Consider the following 24,493-nt stretch of genomic DNA (forward strand, 5'->3'; position numbering starts at 1 on the left):
AATGGTTATGCTTGTCCTGAATGTGGCAAAATATGTAGGTCACAGCTGGGGCTGCGCAGCCACGGGATATACTGTATTCCTCACTAATCTTCGGACTCGAAGACAAGCCTTATTATTATTATTATTAATGGTTTTTTTTATATATTTTTTCTAAACATCTTCTAGTAATCTGCGTCTGTCATCTACAAGGGATTAACTCCCACCCCTCCAGGCGGACATCAGTTTTGTCTACATCATATGTAGAAAGATATGTAGGTCGTAACTTTGTTGGCTTAGTCATGCGAAACACTTCGAAATCAAATGCATTGCAATTGCATGTACGTAGTCCTATTTATAAACATTGACTTCGATCTATATTTTAGCGCATTTCTCTATTAAATTGATTCCGCATTTTTAGAATTTTACTTTCGCCGGATACTGGGCGTAATATGGTGAACCAGGAAGAAAACTAAGATGGCGCTTGGCAGTAGACAAGCTAAAAACATCGGAGCCATGATTCGACAAATTCAAGGCGTCTTAGTGCCTCCGAAGTTAACTGCTGTTGATAAGAAAACAATAGAAAAGTCATGGAAGATGATGGACAAAGTTGTTAAGTTATGCCAGCACCCAAAGATGAGTTTAAGAAATAGTCCTCCGTTTATTTTGGATATTCTGCCTGACACTTATCAACATTTACGAACGATTTGTTCAAAGCACGACGAAAAAGTGCAGTCATTAAATGAATGCGAGTACTTTCGAACATTCATAGAAAACTTAATGAACAAATGCAAGAATACTATTAAACTGTTTCGAGATGGAAAGGATAAAATGTATGATGAAAATTCTCATTGTAGGAGAAACTTGACAAAACTGAGTCTTGTATTTTCACACATGTTAGCTGAACTGAAAGCTATTTATCCAAATGGATCTTTTGCTGGAGAGTCTTTCAGAATAACAAAAGGAGATGCTGCTGATTGGTGGAAAAAATCATTTGGAGATAAGTAAGTGGTTGAGTAATTTATAGTTATTAAATGACTGACTAACTGAGACTGAGTATATACACTTATACACTAATACAGAGACTCTGAGAGTCAGTTTAGTAAATTAAATTGACAGCCTTTTATTTTAAATTTTAAGCCCTTGTAGCCTTATCACCTTATAATTATATCGAACACCCAGGATTTGTTACAAATGTTAGCTCCATATATTGAAACCCTCATCAGTTACTTTATTTTTTATCAAAAGTCTATAACTATAGATGTGTCTCCATTTTGATGATAATATTATATGCAGGACAACAGTTTTACCTGGGGTCAAATCAAAGTGCACTGCTTGCGTATGAAAAATATCCTTTTTATCTATTAGGTACTTCAGTCCTAAGGCAATTGTAAAACCTCATGATGCATTGGCTAATTTAAGATCCACTTTTATTTGGCTTCTGGAAAGATGAAGGGGAACTCGTGTCTGACTGCCTTAATGCTATCACTATCATTACTATCAATTGATGTATTGTACATGTGCGAAATCGACAATGGTCACAATGCTACTGTTAGTAGGGTTAGGTTTATAAATTTTAGATGGCTTAGCCAACAATGGCAACGTGATTGAACACTTCAACTCTTTTTGTGTGATTATTTATATTTTCATACAACAGTCTCAATATATATAATATATATATATTTTTTTTATTGTTTATAATTATATATTGACAAAAAAACTATATATATATATAGATTATAGATAATATTTCATATTGGTGTCCCGTTGTAGCACCCGCAACATCTTGTGATATATAGTCATGTTATAATAAATGCTTTAATTATTGTTAAGATATTGCAGCAAACAATAGCCTAGATGTATTTAGCTATAATGTAAGTATAGCATAAATTCTATTTTCTTATAAAACATCTTATATTAAACATTTTTAACAGTAGTGTTACTGTGCTAAAGTGTCCCATTTTTTAAATTGAGCGCAAACATAACGTAAGTGCTCAAAAACTTCAATTTCTCTATCTAGCTGCTTTTATTTAATACAATAGAAACATTCAAATTATGCTAAAAAAAAGCAAACAAATTAACAGTTAGTTAAATACTTTAATCATCAATGGTGTCCCAGTGATGCACCTGAAATGCTAAAGTGTGTACCCCCTTTAGCCAGCACTGCTGAGGAAATGTACATATTCTAATTCATTTTCTATTGATAAATTCTTAAATTACCTGATCTGGTGGGACAGAAACAATCTCAACCTTCAAACTACCATTGGCCTGTTTGTAAATACTGTTGAAACACTATTTCTGTAACAATGTTGTTTACTGTCTTAATGTCTCAAAGACTGTTTTCCATACTTCGCTATATTTGTAATATTCTCACTTAAATAAGTATGCAAGATGTATATTGTGAATACACAATAGAAAAGTAAATACATGCAAGTCTGAATAATGACCCTTACTTTTAATTTAATTATGAGCACAAATTTATTTATATTTATTTATATAATTCTGTAAATGAATACAAAATTTCAGTTGGGGTCACAGAACTAAAAAGGTTAAAAACCGCTGGTCTAGAAAGTAGTTAGTCCTCTCTTTTAGTTTCTGAGAATATATTTTTTTAAAAGATCAGACCTTATAAACTCACTAATTATGAAATCCCAAATGGAGCATCTACAAGACTAATACTTAGCTAGTCACATGCTAAATGATGTGAGGTCCACACTGTGCTCATTAAAAGCCACTGAAAATGTATTGTAGATTAGATGTAGATTGTCTTCAAGTTTTTTTGTCCATGCATGCATAGTTACCAAATGTAAGTAGTTAGCTATTGTGCATTGCTTGGCTTTTTTTTTTTTACCTAAATAATTATAAATCACTTTTTTTAAAGCTGGGAAAAATCTATCGGTAGTGAAACAAAACAAGAAATTTATTTTAAACTGTAGGATCTATTGTGGGGGCTGAATGTTAAAAGGCTTGGCTTCCAAACTAAAGGTTCTCGGGTTCAAATCTTGGTCAAGGCTGGTGTTGGGAATTTTTGGATTTTTAGAACTCCGAGTCATTCCAGCTCTATTGGATACATGACATTAGTTGGGAAAGTAAAGGCAGTTGGTTGTTGTGCTGCCACGACACCCTTGTTGACCATCTGCATAGGGATAAGTGACCTTTGCATCATTCATCTGCCCTATAGATCACAATGCTTAAAAAGGGTACTTTCTATTCTAATATAACTAAAATGCAACTGGGTTTTAAAAATATTAATGTATGTATACTCTTATAAATCCATTTTTTTTTTCCAGTAAATTATTATCATTATCTCCATAGTATATATAGTATGATTTGAGTACAGTTTCTTAGATTTGCTAACTCAATTTTGAGGTCATAAACAAAATAGTTTTTTTTATGTCAATGATTGTTTCTGATTTCCTGCAGTAAATGTAATTGTTTATTTTAAACCTTGTATAAACATTCCTTAGTTATATTTCTAAACATATAACACATTGTCAAATGCAGAGCACATTGCATTTATGTTACACTGATTGTAGCACATTTTAAAAATAGAATGTGAAAGTCCTCATGTGTTTTAATGAGATTGTTCATGTGTTCAATACAAGTCATTGTTAAGTATCTAACATCCTTGTGTACAATTAAAAGAAAAGAAACATGCTAGCCTTAGGCTCTTCCCCCCCTGCATTAAATCAATTCCTTGTTTCGGTGGACCTAGCTTGGAGATAAAGTGAAAATTGTATTAGTGGGAAAAAAAAATACTATTAATATTTGAATTACAGATCAGATATACAAAATCATATGCTGCTATAGCACTTAGTACATTATTTTAACCAGTGGTGTAAATTCAGTCATTGTCTAGTTTATACAAGAAATCACCTTTTTTTTAATGCCTCTATTTAACTTAAAGTGTTGTTAATGTTTTTTTTAATACATCTCAGTCCAGTAGTGTGATCTTTTTGTGTGGGTGTTGTATTCCAAAAACATAGCAGTTAAATGTTTTGTTGGTCAATAAAAGTGGATGTCACTTAAACTAAGTAGTGGAACTAAAGAAATCAGATTGTCCTTGGTTACAAAAAATGTCACTCTCAATGCTTTATCTCTGGATACTTTTCAGCATTTTTGCTTGTCTGTCATCACATTCCAAGTTGCAACACATTTATCATTCACAATGTATTTTTCTTTCTTGAAAATTATTTAACCTCTAGCCCAAAACCCAAAAGCAATTAGGATAACTTAAGCAGGATTGAAAGCTTGGATAATCATGTGCATCCCATTTTAACTAGCATGCTAATCAGACTCTAATGTTTGGTTAAAACACTTTGATAACTAATTGATAAAGTGCTCTGTGTCTCACTGGTGGAATTGGATTTGTATTGCTAGTAATCATTACTAAAGCTGATATTTGTGTAATGTCTGCGGGTTCTGAAGGTTTGTTTTTTTTTTTTGGTGGGCACATAATAAAACTAGGTGTTCTGAAGTGTTGTTGCTTTGATCCTCATTTATAATATATTATCAAAATAAAACTTAACAACAAACTGCTATTTATTTATAAATTGTATGTAATTTAAAGATGGCTACTATTTAGCTGATAATATGCAATAAAAATAATATACCTCTTGATGTACATCATTATATCATTGGAGGCATGGTGGCTGAGTGGAAAAGCTTCTGAACCTAGGGGGACCCGGTTTTGAATACTGTTGAAGACTGGGATTTTTAATTTCAGGATCTTTAGGGCACTTCTGAGTCCACCCAGCTGTTGTGGGCACCTGACATTAGTTGAGGAAATGTAAAGGCGATTGTTCGTTTAGATGGCCACATAACACCCTTGTTTACTGTGGGCCACATAAACATTACTTTTATATTATCTGCCATCATCACAAAGTCTGAAAGGGGAACTTAACTCTTTTTTTTTTATTACAACATTACAGTCTTTCCATTGCATTACAGTTTTCACTTTCCGTTGGCTTATTAAATGAGAGTGTTGTGTGGTCACTGGCGGATCCAGGGGGGGGGGGGGGCGGTAGGGGCGATCGCCCCCCCCCCCCCCCACTCGGCCGACACCCCCCCCCCCCCCCCCCCCGAAGGGGGGGGGCGGACGAATTTTAGTATAGAAGTCACACAATTTGTATACGAATTTATTACTTATGTTAATAATATATACTAATTATTTATATCTCAAACTATTTTTAGATTATTTCGCCCCCCCCTCTAGTATGTTGGCCGATTAGGTGGGGTCGGGAGGGGGCGATAGCATCGATCCGCCCCCCCCCCCCAACCATAAACTTTTGAGTGGGGGGGGGCGGTCCAATTTATTTGTAGAAATCACAGCTTGCCAAAAGAATCAATTAAATATCTATATGATTAAAACTTGTTATTGATATTTTAACCGATCTTTATATTATGTCGTTCCCCTGTTGTCCGATTGGTGTGTGTGTGTGTGGGGGGGGGGCGATTGCATGTACTGCCCTCCCCGCTCTAGCCCTCTGAGTGGGGGGGGGCGGTCATATTTTTATGGAGGAATCATAGTTTGTGAACAAAAATAGTTGAATTTCTATATAATTGATATGTGATACCATTTGTATATTATGTCGCACCACACTCTAATCTCAAATTTTATGATTAGTAAATATAAAAGGAAAAAGGTGGAAGGGGCGATACATGCCATCTCCTTTCCCTCCTCGGACAAAGCAATAATTTTTCTTTTTGTATTATAGTTAAGAAATTACAAAATGTAAAAAAAAATCAGCCACTAATATAATTTATATATGCTATAAATTAAATTCTCGTATCGAGTGGCCCCACCCTTATTCTTTAATGCCAAATGCAATCATTAGCAGAAATTATAAAAAGGAGCGAGGATAAATCGTTTTCATTCTACCGCCCCTCCCATTTCCAGACAGAGTTTATGTAATTTCACATGAATTTATCATAATTATTTTAAGAAAGACTTTGCTTTGGAAAAGTTAGAATTCAAACAAAAATTTTCAGTATAAGAGTCACGATTGAGATGAGTAGCCTTTTTTTCCAACCTCTACTCAATCTAATATTTTTCTAGTTAAATTTGGGACTATAACTCACAATTTATGCTTGAATTTTATTGAATATTATTTATTGCTTTTTTTTCGGCGGCGATCCTCAAAGCCTTAATCTAAATATGTGGGGTATCTGATCTTTTCAAGGAACAAATCGGTTTTATTTGCAATGTATTAAGGGCGTATACATTCAAATTAGAATATTTTTCAAGTACAATATTATTCAAAAGGTCCTTTTTTAATAGGATGAATAATGAGCTTTAGGTAAGGAGAATGTGTTTCTTCAGCGAAGAATGCAAGAAAACGCTTTTATCGTCGGGGCTTCGCCCCGAAAATCACTGATGAATAGTGAGTGAGCTGTAGTTGTCAGGAGCAGGCGTTTCTGCAGTGAAAAATGCAAGAAAACGCTTTTTGGCGTCGGGGCTTCGCCCCGAATTCCACTGTTTGATAAAGAGCTGTAGATGTCAGATGCAGGCGTTTCTGCAGTGAAAAATGCAAGAAAACGCTTTTAGGCGTCGGGGCTTCGCCCCGAACTCCACTGATGGATAAAGAGCTGTAGATGTCAGGAGAATGCGTTTATTCAGTGAAGAATGCATGAAAATGCTTTATGCGTCGGGGCTACGCCCCGAAACTCACTGATGAATAGTGAGCTGTAGATGTCAGGAGCAGGCGTTTCTGCAGTGAAAAATGCAAGAAAACGCTTTTTGGCGTCGGGGCTTCGCCCCGAACTCCACTGATGGATAAAGAGCTGTAGATGTCAGGAGAATGCGTTTCTGCAGTGAAAAATGCATGAAAATACTGAGAAATACTGCTTATTTATTCTTATATATATATATATATATATATATATATATATATATATATATATATATATATATATATATATATATATATATATATATATATATATATATATATATATATATATATATATATATGTGCTGTACGCACGTTTATGTATAGGGTTAGGGTTTACTGGGCGTTAGGGTTAGGGTTTGGAAAAAAATCGCCCCCCCCACTCCAAAGTTCTGGATCCGCTAGTGTGTGTGGTCAGTACAAACTCCAGTCACACTTAAGCTTCCCTGGTGAATTCATTTACCTATAATAATTTGTGTGTGTTATTTTAATAACTTTAGATCTGACATTCATTACAGAACCAAAACCATGCCTTCACCAGAAATAAGCTTTTTTTAAAATCACTATTTGAATGTTTACCCATAACTACTCAACCACCCCCTATCTCACGGTGACTTTAATTGCTCAAATTTTAAATTTCTAATATATTCAAAGGTTAGTAGAGTAGTCATTAGACTACATTATTTATTGTAAAATTCCTATTATAATTCTGAAACCGTTTTCATTTCATTATTATGTGTTACAGAATCATCATACCCTGGAAAGAATTTAAAAATACTCTTCATGAAACACATCCAATTGGGTCTCCCCTTGAGGCCATGGCACTTAAATCAACCATTGACCTCACATGTAACGACTATATATCAGTGTTTGAATTTGATGTTTTTTGTCGGTGAGTTCATTTTTTTCATTTATAGTCTTTGATTTACCCAACTAGCCTTTTTTATTATTTTTTTTTATAGACATTGCAGTTTCTTAATGCATTTATTCCATGATAAAGTGAGTTGACATTGTGTACCAGTTTATTTTTTATATAAATCAGAAATGACATTTTTAATTTGATTCGATAGAATGATTACTATACTACAATGGGCATTAGATTCTACTGGGTTGACTAAAAACTTTATGTGGAAACACACTAAATTAGACACAGGTTTACAATAACTATTGTAACCAATTATTAGCTGGGGAATTCAGGTCCGCAAAGAAACACCTAAAAATAAAATCATTGTTTCCATTTTTAAGTTTTAAAAAAGAGTTTAGAAAATGCTGTTAGAGATATGTATATTAGATAAGCAAATGCTAAGGGTGTCATAGGCTCTAGCATAGGTTTCAATTGCTCAGAGTGAGATAATGTTTATTATATGATGTGTCATCACTGTCATTAATTTTAACATTGGATCCTTTGACACAGTAAAACAAAGTCACTTCCTTTGGCTTGTACGCATGAAAGTAATCAGTGACTCATGAAGATTAATTCAATCAACAAAGAATGTTTCCATAATGTACACGCTTTTTCTTTTCTGCTTTCTTTAAGAAGAAAAAAAACAACATGCTTCTGTTTTAATGTCATTCAGGAAGTTAAGTGGTTGCTTCCTACTGAAGACAAAACTAGCCAGAGCCCTTCTCACATTGTGATTAGTATCCTTGGTTGTAATCTTGACTGAGTTCTGATTCAAATAGATATATCAGTTAAAGAAAACAAAATATAATTAGTTTGTGTTGTAGGTGGCCCCAGCACTTCAGACCAAGGTACCTGTAGGTCATTAGTAGTGTACTTTGTTGCTTATAAAATCTACACCTTAATTAAACTCACAATATTCCTTTCCTTTTTTTTTAAATACTGTCTACAAATGTGCATACAAGTTTCACTTGTACATATTTTAAAGACAATAAAGAGGATAATTGAATAAGTTTACTACAATGCACTAATTTATGTATACAAGACAAAACATGCAACACTAACTGCTTTTATTTTATTTTTAAAATGTTTAAAATATGCCTTCTTAATTTAAAAAAAAATATAAAAAAATAGTATACTTTGGGAGGACTATGTTTGTGGCAAAATATGTATTTCGCAGCTGGGGGTGTGTAGCCACATCATGATGAAATGCACTCCTCGTTAATCTTCGGGCTCAAAGACAAGCATTATATATATGATATGGTTTATATCTGTCTTCAACATCATGATTATAGTGATTCGTAAATTGCACATTTATTTTTTGTCAAATGGAAACTGCATTTTAAATCTTGTTTTAAAAATATTATATATGTATGTACATGCTCCATGCATACTTAATTTTAAAAAAAGCAACAACAAAAGGATATGATCAAAAAATGCTGTTACACCTGTTTCCCAATGCTGAGGAGGAAATTGTGATGTATTTTTTTCTAATACAACTTTTAGATCTCAACATGATAGTCATACAGCATAACAGGAGCTGCTACAGTAGCCACTTTTAAGTAAAGAGACCTATGAATGTCGTATATATACAATATTTGAAACTCATTCATTTAAATTTGTAAAAAATGTGTCACCTATGGAAAAAAATCATAATAGATTTGTTTATATAATCTTGTTTCGTTGTGTTAGTGGAAAAGGTGTACCATTGCTTCTGTGGGGGGAATAACGAATTCAGTACCTTTTTTTTTTTTTTTAAAGAGGAGTTAACATTATTATAGTTTTTGATATTTTCTTTGCTAGTGAATATTATTGTGACAATGATAAGAGAGAGTGATGTTTTAGAACACTATTAGTGTATTTTACTTTTGCTAAAGTCTTTTCATTTTAAAATGGACATCTTGTTTATAAATAGCCATTCACTTGAATTACACTTCATATAAAAAGCTTTGTTGTTTTGTTGTTGTTTTTTTTTTGTTTTTCTTGTTAATAAGTTGTTTTTGATAAAACTAGGTAAATTCAGTGAATAATTATGCAGGGCTTTGGGATGTATTTGTATGTAGTTTTTTTTAGAAACATAAGACTTTTATCATTTTAACTTGTTTGTATTCCCTTTGGCTAGTTAAGACCAGTTTGATCAAGCTTTAAACTAAAATCTATTGTTTCTTCTTCTAAAGATTGTTTCAACCCTGGGCCAATCTTCTACGCAACTGGAATGTACTAGCTGTAACACATCCTGGTTATGTAGCTTTTCTTACTTATGATGAAGTGAAAGCAAGATTACAGAAGTACATTAACAAGCCTGGAAGGTAGTTTTTTACAAAGCTTATAAATATCAACTCACTCTGTCTGGTAAAAAGTGTGTACACATTATTTCTCCCACACCCAATCTTGGATCAAGCTGAAATTTTGCACAATTACTTCTTTTACCTGACAACACAAGAATCAATTAAAAAAATTAATTATTTAATTATTAGTTAATTAACTATTGGTAATAAATTATTTTGTTTGGTATCTCAAACAAGGAAATGAAATTGTACTTGATTGGAGTGGTGGTATAAGCTGAATTATTCCCCTTAATAGGTCATCGTCTGAGTCATTATTGAACACAAAGCTAATAAATAGGACATGGCTATAAAAACTAAGATAACTTTACAAACTACCATGTTCATAAGCTCTCCACTAGCATAGTGGTTACCGTGTTGGCTTGAGAAGGCTTGAGCCATGAGTTCGAATTCAGGTCGTTCCCCCCCCCCCCCTTTTTTTTTATTTGTATAAATGCTTTCAATTGTTAGTCTATATCTATTACAAATTTAATTACATGACTGATCCAAACTAATTGATAAAAGTATGTTATAAAAATGCCAAAAATTACTTGATAAAGAAACTTAAAAACACTATGACATCAGATCTGTTTTCTATCACATTACTAGAAGTCATAATACAAAATAAAATATCTTCTCCTTTATCTTTCAGTTATGTCTTCAGGCTAAGCTGCACAAGGCTAGGACAGTGGGCCATAGGCTATGTGACCACAGACAGGCAGATCTTGCAGACTATACCTCAGAATAAATCTCTATGTCAGGCTTTGTTAGATGGCCAGAGAGAAGGATTGTAAGTTTCATGCTTGATTAATTGAAATCTTAGGCAAAATCTCGCATAGCTCAAAGATAGTCACTCTTATTTTAGGTGATAGTCAGACTGCCTAACTTAAGTAATTTACTGTAGAAACTTGGAAGATTTTAGATCGCCATACAGAATGTCTTGTGGAAGTCGACCTACAGGCATTCTATGAACGTGGCCAAGCCAGACAGAGCGGATGTTCTGGCACCCTGCTCTTCGTAGCACTTCCTCATTGGTTATTTTATCTTGCCACCTTATTTTCAAGATCCGCTTAAGGCATCGAAGATGGAAGACATTCAGCTTTTTTTCCTGCCATGAGTGGGTTGACTATGTTTCACTTCCGTATAGCAAAGTGCTCATCACACAGGTCTGGTAGACTAAAGCTTTAGTATTGTTAGTCAGCAATATGTTGTCCCACGCTCTTTTCTGCAACCGTGACATGGTGCCCATTGCTTTGGCTATCCTGTTGTTAATCTCTTTATCCAGTAGAGCATTGTTGGATATGATGGAGCCAAGATAGCAAAAGTGATCAACAACTAGTGGTTGGCCATTAATGTTTACTTGAGATGCAGTATTTGTGTTCTGAAATAGTAAATATATATATGTCTACTTAAGTTTTAATCTGACAAGACTCTGATTTTTTTTTCAATTCTTATAATCTATAGCAGTGTTAATATCCGTAACAGGGGTAAGAACATATTCTTTACATGGGCCTAATTGAAAACCAGATTCCTAATTGCTAATGGTGGCTACACAAACACAGAGAGACAGACACATACATACATTCATAAATATATGTATATATAGATGTCTGCTTAAGTTTTAATCTAAGAAGACTCTGATTTTTAGTTTAAGGATTTTAAGGAGGTCCCTGAATCCACCCAACTCTAATGGGTACCTGACTTAGTTGGGCCTAGTGAAAGCGGTTGGTCATTGTGCTGGCCACTTGACACCCATTCTCGTAACCGTTGGCCAAAGTAATAGAAGACCTTTACATCATCTGCCCCTTAGATTGCAAGGTCTGAAAGGGGGTTCTTAAACTTCAGTTTTGAAAATAAAATACAAATATCATCATTTTATTTACATCCAGCAATGAGAACTCAAACAGAATAAGGTCACATGGGTTCTTATTTTACACTATTCAGGCCAAACTTTAACTCATTGTACCCCCACTTTGGGAAAGAAGAACACTGTTTCCTATGTTCTTTTGGGTTCTTCGGACTTGCAGAAATCTACAGGTTGGGGAAGCTACTTGCCCTATACATACAATCACAGAGCTTTTGGAAGAGAGGATTATAGCCACTAAAGCCCTTGCTCAGATGCAATTTGATGATGTTGAAGGTTAATTTCATGACTTTATCAACTCTGTCAACTGTGCTTGGGCATATGATTGTGTTTGTTTAGTGTAGTTAATGTAATTCAAGCATACAGTAGGCTGATATTTTCCCCTCTTAATTATTGACATAAAGTTTTCTTCTTCCTCTCAGCTTCCTGTACCCAGATGGCAGAAGTGTCAACCCAGATCTTAGTAATCTAGTGGCTGACAGTGAGGAGGACCACATTAGAGTAACACAGGTTAGTGTAGGAACAAACAGCAGAATTGGCTCTTTCAAGTTGTAGTCTTACCCTTCCAGTATCTGCCATGACTATTACCTTATAATATGCAATCGTTCTGTCATTTTTAAATAAACTTACTTGTTGAATCAAAACTGATGAAGAAAATACTTAAAAGAATACTGACCTTTGCACTCTGCAAACTGCTTATAGAGTTTCTTAATACAAATGTTTGTGCTCGGATGCAATACTTTCTGTTTGTTAATAAAGGCATGTGCCACTTTAGCATCAAGATGTACTTGGAAATAGTATCAAAACAAATGGGATTAACAAAAGAGAATACCGCATTATCCAGATTTAATTACAGTATTGGTAATTTTTATTTCTTTTTATTGGTAGGAGAAAAATATGTGTGAGGTGGTGCTCTATTGTAATGATTGCTGGTTTGTCTATTTCATGCAAAGATGTTTTATTACAAGGTCAGATGAATTAAATTTTGTGAATGCAAGTGTAGTAACCAGTTATTACTGACAGTGGTAATGGTGAATAAAGTAATTTAGACAATAGTGATGATGCAGCAAAGATTTATTCTCTGGGATGAAGTCAGTCTTTTATCAATAGCCTGATGTTTTCCCTGGGGGGCTTGTACCCGACTGACTATCCTATTTCATTGCCAACCTAACCTAGTCTAATGTTGTCACATCTTAATTTGTGTTTAATTGATTACTTTCCCCAATGGTGCTGTGCATACGAAAACTATTAATTCTAAACTATTATACTGTTCATCAAATAGATAACATGCAGTGCTTGACACTGAAACTTATTTTTCAATGTTTTAGTATTCAGACGTGCAGTTTAGCATGAACTAAATAATCTAACTTGTGCCTAACTTCTAATATATACTATGGTTAGCCTGAACTAAATGATCTTAATCTGTGCCTGATTTCTAATGTATGATCTCCATTCTCATTTCCTCCAGGAACAATATGAACTGTACTGTGAGATGGGCTCAACATTTCAGCAATGTAAAATCTGTGCTGAGAATGATAAAGATATAAGACTGGAGCCTTGTGGGCATTTACTCTGTACACCTTGTCTGACCCAGTGGCAGGTTTGTAGCATGTTGTTTCTTAAGTGTGAGCCTTGCAGTAAAGGATGTCTCACCTCCTCACACATAGCGAATGGCACTTTAAAAAAAATGTGTGTTTACTGGTAGCAGATCTAGTTGGTGTGTGTGTGTGTTTAGTTGCAGATAAAAATCCTTTTTTTTTTTTAAACTAGGATAGGCCTAGGCCTAAGGCAATAATAGATCTAAAGCTAAATACTAATAATGTCCAAGTCTGCTTCATCCTATGCTAAATCTAGATCAAGAATTAAATCGTCATTATTACTATTCATAGAATTATAAATAGAATAATTATAAAGCATCTTCAGTAGTAAACATTGTGGGTGTGTCTTGGACTAACAAAGCCTTGGTTATGATTTTACAGATAAACAATACTTTAAAAAAAAAAAGATAGAAAATGGGCACAAAATGCCCACAGTAGATGGTTATTTCATATAGGTTCACTATTTCTTTTCTTTTTATTTATCCCAGCGGCTCTCAAAATGTTTTAGCTCTGTGACCCCTAATACGATTGCCCACTAGGCGGTGACCTCCAACCGTAAAATTTATTTCGTTCGTAGTCCTATGTAGACATTAAAGGGGATTTTGCTTATGTTATAAAATTGCAATCAAATTTTAAATGTATATAGCTGACATCCATAATTAATTTTACATAGCAAAAGCTTTATGTAATAGTTTTGCATAATTAGAAAAGAAAAGTTTATCTTGATGATTTTTATTGATTTACTTTTCTGTTGCATCTTTATTATATTTATATTTCAAATTTAAGTGAAAATGTGAAAAGTAGGTCTAAGAATGGAAAACTTTCTATTGTTGATACAGTAAACCATGTTCATGGGATGTTTTTGTAATGGATTTATTACCTTCAATAACATGGACAAGAAACTAGAAAACGATGGCATATTAATAGTGTCTACTGCTTCATTTAATTGACGCTTCACAATCGTTTCATGATTCATTTTATAGCGTCCTAATCTGAATAAAATTCCTTTACTTAATACAATACATTGTAAATGTATACATCTTTGGTACAAATGTGCTTGTTACAACACGCGAGAAAAAAAGCTTCCAATGTGAAATAAACAAATGAAAAATTTTTAATCCAATGGTCTTTGGCGACCTGGTCATTCAACCCCCAAAGGGGTCACGTCCCACAGGTTGAGAACCCCCTGATTTATCCTAAGTTTCTTCTTCTTCTTCCTTCTCATTTTTATGTCTAGATGACTAGACCAATATATGAGATGAACTGCGCAGTGGTTTCCAAATCGGAGCTCTCCATATAGTTTTTTTTATTGGGGTATTTTGGGGCCAGTGTCTTGTACGGGCCTCTTGGTAAAGAGAGCTGTTTTGCAGGATATGGGCAGCATTCTCTGGTGACACTCCACATGGGCAGATTTCACTGGTTCCAATTTTGAGCTTCCAATACATATGTTGTCTCATTCTGTTGTGTCCGGTCCTGAGTCGAAAGATTAGACATTGATCTTTCTTGTGATTTGGATGAGAGCTTGTCCATTTCTTATATTTTATTTACTATTATTTTCTTCATTTCTTATCCTAAGTTTAGATCTAGAGATTTACCTAGAGCTAGAGATAAAAGCTTAGATCTTGTCATTCTCAATCTACACTCTACACCTAGCCTACTGACAATAATAAATTTACATCTAAATACTAATAATATAGACAACATATGCTAAATTTAGACCTACCTGGATCAAATCTATATATCTATTATCTTTTTCAAAATCTTCATTATCACTATTTATTTGTGATAAATTATAGAATAATTATAAAGTTTCTTCAGTAGTAAACTTTTAAGGGTGTGTCTTGGACTAGCGTAGTCATGGTGATGTCTTTTTACATCATAAAGAAAGTAAATAATAAATGTTAAAATAAAGCAATAAGCTTGTAATTTCTATGTAAATAAAGGATGAAGAACTCTTTTATAAAGTAAAAATAGTTCCACTGTTGTTAGTTAAAAATTTAGATTTAAAAATGCAAGAAAACAAAGGTAGGGTAACATCTATGGCATAGACATCCCGTGTGTTTTGGGGTAGACAGACTGTCTATGGGGTAGATGCACCACAGTGAATGAGTTAATGAATAATCTAATAATATCTTTTTCTAACGTTATGGTTCATTATTTCTTCAGGACTCTGATGGGCAGGGTTGTCCTTGGTGTCGCTGTGAAATCAAAGGGACAGAACAGGTTATTGTAGATCCATTTGATGAAAGACAGGTGTTGAAGGCCGGGTCTAAAACACCTACACAAGATGTGGATGATGACGAGGTATCTTTTTTTTCTTTTAGCAAAATTTAACCTTTCAGCTTAGAGTGCCAGAGAAATGAAAGTCTAACAAATGTATTTTGTCTTTGTTACCTCAGGATATAGGTGGCATGTCAACACTTCATGCTTTAGCAGTAAGCTCCAGGGTAGGTCTTTTTTTTTGTTGAATGTAATGTTTAAAACAATTATTCACACACATAATTATGTAATATTCACATTTCTTTTCGTATTAAAAATCACAATGGTTTGTGTTTTTTAAGTTTCACAAAAGTTGTTTGTTTTTTTTAGAAATCAACTCACTCTGTCTTTCTGGTAAAAAGTTAGTGCATGTTATTTCTCTCACACCCTATCTCAGATGAAACTGAAATTATGAACAATTATTTCTTTTACCTGACAACACAAGAATCAATACAAAAAAAATTTAACAATTAGTTAGTTAACTATTGGTATTAATTGTTTTGTTAGGTATCTTGAATAAGGGAAAGAAATTGTACTTGACTGAAGTGGTGGTATAAGCTGAATTTGTCCCCTTTATAGGTCTTCATCTGAGGCTTTGTGAACACAAACATGAAATAAAAACAACAGATAACTATTCAATCTTCCATGTTTATACTCTCTTCACTAGCAGAATGGTTACCATGTTGGCTTTCATAAATACATTTAAAAAGCGATCACTTTGTTCTTCCTCCCTCTACCCCTTTTCCAACTGGTCCAGACAAGTGGTAGGATCATAGAGTATTGAGAAAGCTAAAAGCATTAAATCGCGTTTAACAAAAACAATTGGTAAAAATATTTCTAAATGCACAGATTTATAATTGTTAGTCTAGATCTATACAAATTGAATGACATGACTGATCCAAACTAACTGATACACTTAATATAAGCTTTGTTTTTTAAAATAGAATTTTTTTAAAATTTGCTTGTTTTTTTTTTCTCCATTTATATTTTTGTCCTTTCTCTCTTACTAGTCTCAAGAGGGAAAATCCTCTTTTGACTCTCCTGCCATTGCCAAAAGACCAGGCAACCAGTCCTCTGATGTACCACCACCAGTGCCACCCAGAAGTATTTCACCGTTACCCTCACCAGGGACATCTCCAAAGCCACCGAGGTCAGTTTTTATTTAATTTTTAACTAGAACCATTTTCATCTCATAGTTTAAAATTTATCTACACTAATCAGAACACGTCTTGCTTATCAAATGACTAATTGCTTTAAGCATATCAGCACTATTCAGAACATATCTTACTATCTAATGGATATTAGTTTAAAGTATCATATATGGCGTAAAGCATATCTGCACAATAAGCTGAACAAGTCATGCTTATCTTATGATTAATAGTACATCCGCATTACTAGTGCAATGTTGTGTGCACTTGTATCATGAGAAAAAAACTTGTCATTTACAATATATTATGTATTTTTAAAACCATTTTTTTTTCTAGGCGACAGTTACCACCTACTCCATCAAATGACACATTATTAAGAAGTCCAGAGTTAGGCAATTTTTCCTCTAAGTCACCAGTCAACACAAACTCACCATCAGGTCAGTACATAATTGCTATGTGTTGTTAAAATGCCTAGTTTAATTTTGAATATAGACATGTTGGTGACCTACATTCAAATGAAGTCTGCTAACTTGTAACCATTCACTTGTTAATAAATACTGACACCAGGTTTTTATTGAAACCAAATCAGATTAATATTAATTCAAGTTATTTTTCTTTTTTTAAGGTACCAATTATCTTACAAGAAACAAAAAAAATTAAAGTATGCCAGTAATTCCAATTTCTTCATTGTAAAATTCCATTTATTCTAAACCAAACAAATTAAGTGGGGTATGGATGAGTGGCAAAGCACTTCCACACCAAGTGGGCTTGAGTTCAAATCTCTGTGAAGACTGGGGTTTTGAACTTCAAGATCCTAAAGATGACCCAAGTCTACCCAGCTCTAATGGAAACCTGACCTACATTAGGGAAGTAAAAGTGGTTGGTTCTTGAGCTGGCCATATGACACCCTAGCTAACCATTGGCCATAGTAACAGGAGTTTTACTTCATCTGCCTACATAGATCGCTAGGTCTGAAAAGGGTACCTTTATTTTTCCAAACAAAATAAATTTGTTTCTTGATAAGTAGTGGTAATAGAAAGGTTTGCAATTAATTCTCTGCAAAGAAAAAAAAGAAATAGAATACACTATGTTATGCTGCAACTTTATATTTAAATACTTTTATGATTTAGGTATATCATATGCTGAAATTCGTTATGATTTGAACACTGACCATGACCCTTCTTCACCATCATCAGCATCACAGTCACCCGAAAGTCTTTACGATAGGCCTTTACCTGGTATACACCCTGCTGGTAGGTGATAAACTTTATACATTGTTACACTTGTAAAAGTTTGAGAAACACTTTTGTTCCTTTACAATTTTTTGAAGGAAAAAGTTAACCATTATTTTACTTCTTAACATTTTTTCAAAGCAAGATTTTAAAAAAATATCAATACCAAAACATCTGTTGAGACTTCAAAATTATTTACCCATCATTTTAAAATGCATAAAAAGCATGTTTATATTCAATGTGTTCATGTAATTTGTTAAAGTTTTGATACCAGTACTACACTTTTTTATTATCTTTATAAGAATAATCAGATGTGGCCAGAAGATTTCAAAAGGATGCTTGTACTGAAAACATATATCCTGAGAATAAAATAATTTTAAAATAGTATACATATCTATCATGCCCTGTTCATTTTTTGAAATTATTTTTTTTAAATTCAAAATTATTGGCATATAGTTTTAAAGTCTCAACTTTAAGTTTTGACCTATTTAGATAAAGCTCAATGTTATGAAAATTATAGTTCACTATTGTCAGAGTAATTGTACTTATTAAGTCTAGCAGAAGCCAATGTAATCCCACATAAACATTTTCTATTTCTTTTCTTTGACATCAGGAACAGGGGCTGCTGGCCATGAAGACAAGCCACAGTTATACAGACTGAACAGTGACTACGCTGTACCGCCAGTTCGCTCAAAAGTGCACAAAGAAGAATTGTCTTCCACTGCTTTGTAAGTGTTTGCTTCATCTGACATTTCAGATAATAGTTTTCATAATATACCAATGTATTAAGTTTTATATACCCGTTACTTGAAAGTAATCATTATTTTTTATAGCTTCAATTAGTGGCCTAACAAGATTGTCAGTATTTTGGCTCTTGGTGTCTTTTTTATGTTCTAAATAGTTTATCTTGTTCTCTACTTGCAGAGTCCCTCCTCCTAGGCGTGAGGGGCTGCGTGAGAATCACGACATCAACAAAGAAAATGACCAGGTGACCACCAGCCTTAATGAGGTGCAGGTGGACACGCTGGTGGCGAAAGGGTACGCAAGACTTCAGGTGATTGATGCCCTCAGGGTGGCCAGGAACAATATCAAAATGGCAGAGGAGATTTTGGAGACTTTTGTCAAACAGAGCAATGTCTGATAGCCTTCAAGCTCCAGTGTAGGGTGAAACATTGAAAATGTGGCAAGCCCCCAACCCCTCCCCCATCGCCAACAATTTGAGACCAGAGTACTTATAAAAAAAATTTCTATAACATAACATTTTGTTTCTGTTTAAATTACTTTGCTTTTTTTTTTTTTATTTGCACCAGGGCTAAACGATGAGAGATGATACCATCGTATCTGGTTCAATTTGTTACTCTATGAAAGATATTTTTTGAGTCCATTGTTTCAGTGTTGGTAATAAACTATGAGCTTAGAATGGTTTTGTTTGCTAATATTCTATCTCTTTTTTTTTTTTTCATCCAGAGTGATTCAGAGCAATCCAAATCAAATTGTAGGTCATATGATATGATCCTGTCACTTGAAAATGGGAGGGGGTATGGCCTAACTCAGCGCTGCACTTTCCAATATTCAATATACAAATTATCTATGGCAAATTTGCCAGCATTGATTGGTGTATTCATTTGCTATTGGCTTCGAGCTTTTGAATAGCCTACCTTCCTTCGTCCCTCCAATAGAATTTTGTTGCTACTTTTTTTTTTTTCTCTGCAATGTGATAAAAAGATGGTCAGATGTTGGAAGAATAAACTATAACAGCAAATTTGTGTGCAATACTTAACGTAGCTATACTCTGGGCTACATGTTTCCCCCAGCTAGTTTTGTTGAATGTAGAGATGACGTGTGTTCAGTTCAGTGTGGTTTTTGTATTTGATGTACTTTAGAGGAGAAACAGTTTTTAACTGCCATCCACTAGTAATTTGTATCAAAAGATTTTTTTGTACTCAATTCATATTTTTGGACTTCATTTACATGTCAGATACATTTCAAGTTTTCAGATTTTCTTTCCAATTATTGAATGAAATTTTTTTTGATCTTTTAATATTTGCTGGTAAGACGTGTTCATTGTTCTTTATCAAAGTGAGAGATTGAAAGGGCTATAAAAAAAAAGGGCTTATGTTAAAGACTTCAGTCTTATACTTTCTTTTATAAAGAGATATAAAGTATTGACACTCTTATGTAAATTCTTGCAAGTTTTTTTAGTATTTTTGTTTTGAAGTTTCTACCTGCAGAATCAACTCGTGAAATTTTATTACAACCTTACATGTTGTATTCTGTTATGTACATCTTTCGATACCCTAACTTATCAAAAATGTTAATCTATTGTTTTTTTTTTTTCTTTAATTTTAAGAGAGGTCCTTTGTTTCTTCATGTCTTCTTTGTTTCTTCATGTCTTCTTTGTTTCTTCAGTCTTGAAATAAATGTTTTCGCAGGGAGTGAATGAAACAATTATCTTTGTAAAGAAACATGATGACTTCTGCTCTCATGATTAGCTAGGTGTACTTTGCATAATGGTGTACATGCTCCACACTGAACATGATTCAAGATTTATATGTCTTGGTTTTAATTTTTATATATATATATATCACTTACAATTTTGGTTGGTAGAATGAATGGCATGTTTCCTGAATGGAAAGAGTTCATTGAACCTAGAAGAAAGGGTGAAGAGAACAAATCAAATGAATATTGATGAATGGCTCAGGTGACTGCTCTAACAATCAATTGCATTGCTCAACTCCCATGATTCTTCCAATTTAAAATAATTTTAAAAAATTCTTGCTTACCTTCTGCTCATTATCTTTGATTGTCTTATTTTATGAAGTAGTTATCTTTCTTGTCTTTTTTATTTTTTATGATTACCTTTCTTGCACCTTCTTAATTTGTTATCTATTTAGAGGATACACATAGTACAGAATAGGGTTAAGTCATCTAAAAATCAAATTTTGTAACAGTCAGATACTTTTCAATTGAACTTGTTTATAATCTGTTTTTTACTCCTATTTGTAATACAAATTATTCAAACATTATTATGTAAAAAAAAAATGTTTACAATTGAGACTGTGCTACAATAGTGTGGTAGGATTGTAGTTTCACAATTACTGATGTTTACAATTGAGACTGTGCTACAATAGTGTGGTAGGATTGTAGTTTCACAATTACTGATGTTTACAATTGAGACAGTGCTACAATAGTGTGGTAGGATTGTAGTTTCACAATTACTGTCAACTTGTCCTTTCCATCAAGAAATGTCTGTTATCCATTAAAGCTGTGCTACTCTTAAGCATCGTTATGTATCGAATACGAATTGTGTTCATTGGGTCCTGCTGCACAATTATTAATGACTGTTCTCCTAAGGAGATTATGCAGGTTTCTAGCATCCCTTTTGGTGACAAAAAAAAAGCTTCTGTTTTGCTTCCGACACCAATAGATGAATAATGGCGCATTTTTGTTCCCTTGCAATGTTTGTGTTTGTTTAGCATTCCCTTGTCATGATATGAAAAGACAAAAAAAGCCTATCAGTCGCAATGAAGAAAGAAAAAAAAAGTAGGGAAACTTTGTTTTGAAAAAGTAAATTGGGTTTCTAACAAATTGGTTTTCTGTGGTTTGTACACTGTGCTCAAGTACGATATGGTGTATACCTTGCTGGTTTCTTGTTTTTTAGTGTGCATGATTAGTAGAAAGAACATTTAAGACCTTGAAAGTATTACTGGATAATAACTGTGTTTGTATCTGTGTATTTTAGGCAAACATTCAATGATAATTATATTTTGTTGTTGAAGTTTTTTTTTTATATATGTTTTTGCACATTAGCATGGCTATCTGTAATTTTGCTTCAATTTTTTAATTATTTTTTATTTTTTTTGCAGTTTGTAATTCATGTTTAATTTATTAAGTGTTGTTTTTTTTTTGTTTTTTTTATTATTTGCTTTCATTGCAAATATGTTACCAGTTTTTTTTGCCAATCTGCAAAAAGAAAATTGATGGCTGGACCATTGTAAATGGTTTTTATTCAGTAAGCTGATATAATGAATAGTATTTTTTAATTATTTTTTTTTGCTTTTGTTGTTTTTTTTTATATTGATAGTGCTTAATTTTTATATTTTGTTAAATCACTTGATCCTATTTAGTCAATTAAAGAAAAATGCATCAAAAGATCAGCCTTTCAAGATAGGGAAAATCATTCAGTAAAAAACATAGAAATGAAACTTTGTTTTTAATTCATGTAAGGAAGAAAAGGCTGGATTACATCTGTCACACATCTCTGACAATCATTGTAGAAGATAACTGAATAACACAGGTAAGGTACATTAGTTGTGAATAACTTTTCAGCAAAGTTTTATTTAACATCTTTTTTGTATGTGTAGTAAAATTACATAACATAAGGGCTCAGGATTTTTTGGACTCACAATTTTTTTTAGATTGGTTGGAGAGATTTGAGCACACAATATAGTTATCACTGGTGTTTAGACTTAATTCTAGTGATCTGCCACTTCATAGAAGAGTATTCCCTCAAATCAATTTTGTTTTAAATGTTGAACTATGATTTAAAAAATTGCATCTTAGTCTAAGATAAAAGGTTGTTTAAAAAAAAAATGAGAGTTAACTAAATGATCAAAATCATTCAGTAAGGATTAGATATATGCAATTGAGAATTATTTTTTTCTTTTTCATGTATGAATTTGATTGAAACCAAACTACAGAATACAAAATTGTCTTTATGGTTTCATTGCACACTGTCATGTTTTAGTTACTTTTTGTAAATGTTGTTTTGTTCAGTTAAAATCATACCAAACACTGTCAACTTTTTTTATTGGAATTGTAATAATCCTAAAATTGCTTAACTTGGTCATAGAGTCTAAATAATAAATGGAATTGTTTAGTGGTTATTTTCTTAATAGAAAAGCTTGTATTCCAAATACAATAATTCCAGCAGTTTAAAACTATTGGGAAAAAGAAATTGCAAATGAAAGGCTTCTTTTGCTCATCAACTTTTTGTCAAGGGAATGTTACTCTTGGTTTCTGTACTAGGAGAAGAATAGCTTTTAAGAAATGGAGCTTTAGATTTATTTTATTTATTTTAAATAATGTGGTGCACAGCTTGTTTGACATAGTCGAAAACAAAATGTATTGTTTCAATATAAAAGTAAGTGCATTGCATTGCTTGAATTGGGCACCATTATCTTCTTTTTATTTTGACTTTTTTTTTTTATTTCCTAAGTTAACTCTGCCAAAACAAAAAAAATAATAAGTCAGACAGAATCTGCTATATACAAGTGAGAACATGTCTATGTTACAAGTCCTACTAGTTCTGCCTAGTGATGAAACATTGCTGGAATATGTGAATCATTTAGAGCTCTCTTTTTTTAGGGAAAGTTGATTAAATGGGGGAACAGTATTGGCTGTAGACTAGCTGGCTGAGAGGATTTTGTGCTTTTTTTCTATCAAGACATAGGCAAGGGGAAAAAGAGTCTATGTGTCTTTGAAACCCTCATCATCATTAAACTCCAATTGAGTGAGGGCTTGAGAGGCTCAAATCCTCTCTTGCTAAAGCCCTGGACAGAAACCCTGCTGTCTTGAGTTTGAGTTTTTGGCACATCGGCATAAGTCGTGCCATAATCCTTGGAGGATTACTCTCCCTTCATATCACCAGAGCTAACTTGTGTAGTGCATACATGTCATCATACAGGTGGAGAATTTGACACCCTAACAATGTTTACCTCTCTTTTAAGCCCTCTAGTTTTGAATTACCCATAGTAAAATGCCAGGCAATTAACTAGCTAACTTTATGTAGGAAAAAACAAATCTTTCATTCTCTTATGTATTGTGTTTCTAGAGGATCACTTTCTACATGATGCAATTATTTTCTTTAGTAATTCATTTACTGATAACTCAAGACACATTTTTTTTTTTTTGTTGTTTTGCACACACAGAGAAATCAGCCAAATATATATATTTTTTTTTTTGCATGTGCCTGTGTATAGTAAGCCAAATTGTAAATGTTGAAATCATGTTTGGCTTCTCATCAATTTTTGTTTTCTGTTGATATCCTTGTTCTAATGTGACACATGCTCACTGCTTTGGATATACAGCAGCACAGTACACCCTTAACTCTTAGTATTCAAGCAACAACCAAAGGTGTCTATAACTAGGTTAGATGGAGTTCAAGACCAAAATAGAACACACACACAAAAAAAAGGGGGGGGGGGAGAGTCATTGTATATTTTTTGTATCCATTATAAAGTCATTAGCTGGTGTAACCATTGTCAACACTTACTTTAGGGAAATGTTGATAGGGCAAATGTTTTGTAGGCTGGGTTGTTTTTTTTTTGTTCATATTTGCATTGCAGTCAACACTTACAGTTTTTTTCTCTATATATTTCAAAAAATGTGATAGGATCTGCTGTGTACTGCACTGTGTATACTTGCTGTACATACTGTCTATGTGTACTGTACTGTGTATACTTGCTGTACATACTGTTTATGTGTACTGCACTGTGTATACTTGCTGTACATACTGTCT

General features: G+C 33.3%; 1 protein-coding gene across 2 annotated transcripts; it reads left to right on the forward strand.

Moving 5' to 3' along the window:
- Positions 1-422: 422 nt before the first annotated feature.
- On the forward strand, positions 423-23,363 carry LOC106052457 (E3 ubiquitin-protein ligase CBL-like). 2 transcript variants are annotated; one of them, XM_013207841.2, is made up of 13 exons: positions 423-980; positions 7,393-7,539; positions 9,726-9,857; positions 10,525-10,662; positions 12,159-12,246; positions 13,205-13,336; positions 15,501-15,638; positions 15,734-15,781; positions 16,604-16,743; positions 17,078-17,178; positions 17,872-17,994; positions 18,587-18,701; positions 18,898-23,363. In XM_013207841.2, exons 1-13 carry the CDS (start codon positions 454-456, stop codon positions 19,112-19,114), a joined length of 2,046 nt encoding a protein of 681 aa, XP_013063295.2. In that variant the 5' UTR covers positions 423-453; the 3' UTR covers positions 19,115-23,363. The 2 variants fall into 2 exon arrangements, with proteins under 2 accessions (XP_013063295.2, XP_013063296.2); XM_013207842.2 differs by having other exon boundaries at positions 17,938-17,994.
- The last annotated feature ends 1,130 nt before the right edge of the window (positions 23,364-24,493 follow it).

This window comes from Biomphalaria glabrata, chromosome 14 (genome assembly GCF_947242115.1).
Source record: "Biomphalaria glabrata chromosome 14, xgBioGlab47.1, whole genome shotgun sequence".
Taxonomy (NCBI): Eukaryota; Metazoa; Mollusca; class Gastropoda; family Planorbidae; genus Biomphalaria; species Biomphalaria glabrata.

Bases quoted from the DNA above. Each gene is read 5' to 3' on its own strand.
- LOC106052457 (XM_013207841.2), top strand. From the start codon at position 454: ATGGCGCTTGGCAGTAGACAAGCTAAAAACATCGGAGCCATGATTCGA. The intron at 7,540-9,725 runs GTGAGTTCATTT...CTTCTTCTAAAG, and splicing joins GAATTTGATGTTTTTTGTCG to ATTGTTTCAACCCTGGGCCA. The intron at 17,995-18,586 runs GTAGGTGATAAA...CTTTGACATCAG, and splicing joins ACCTGGTATACACCCTGCTG to GAACAGGGGCTGCTGGCCAT.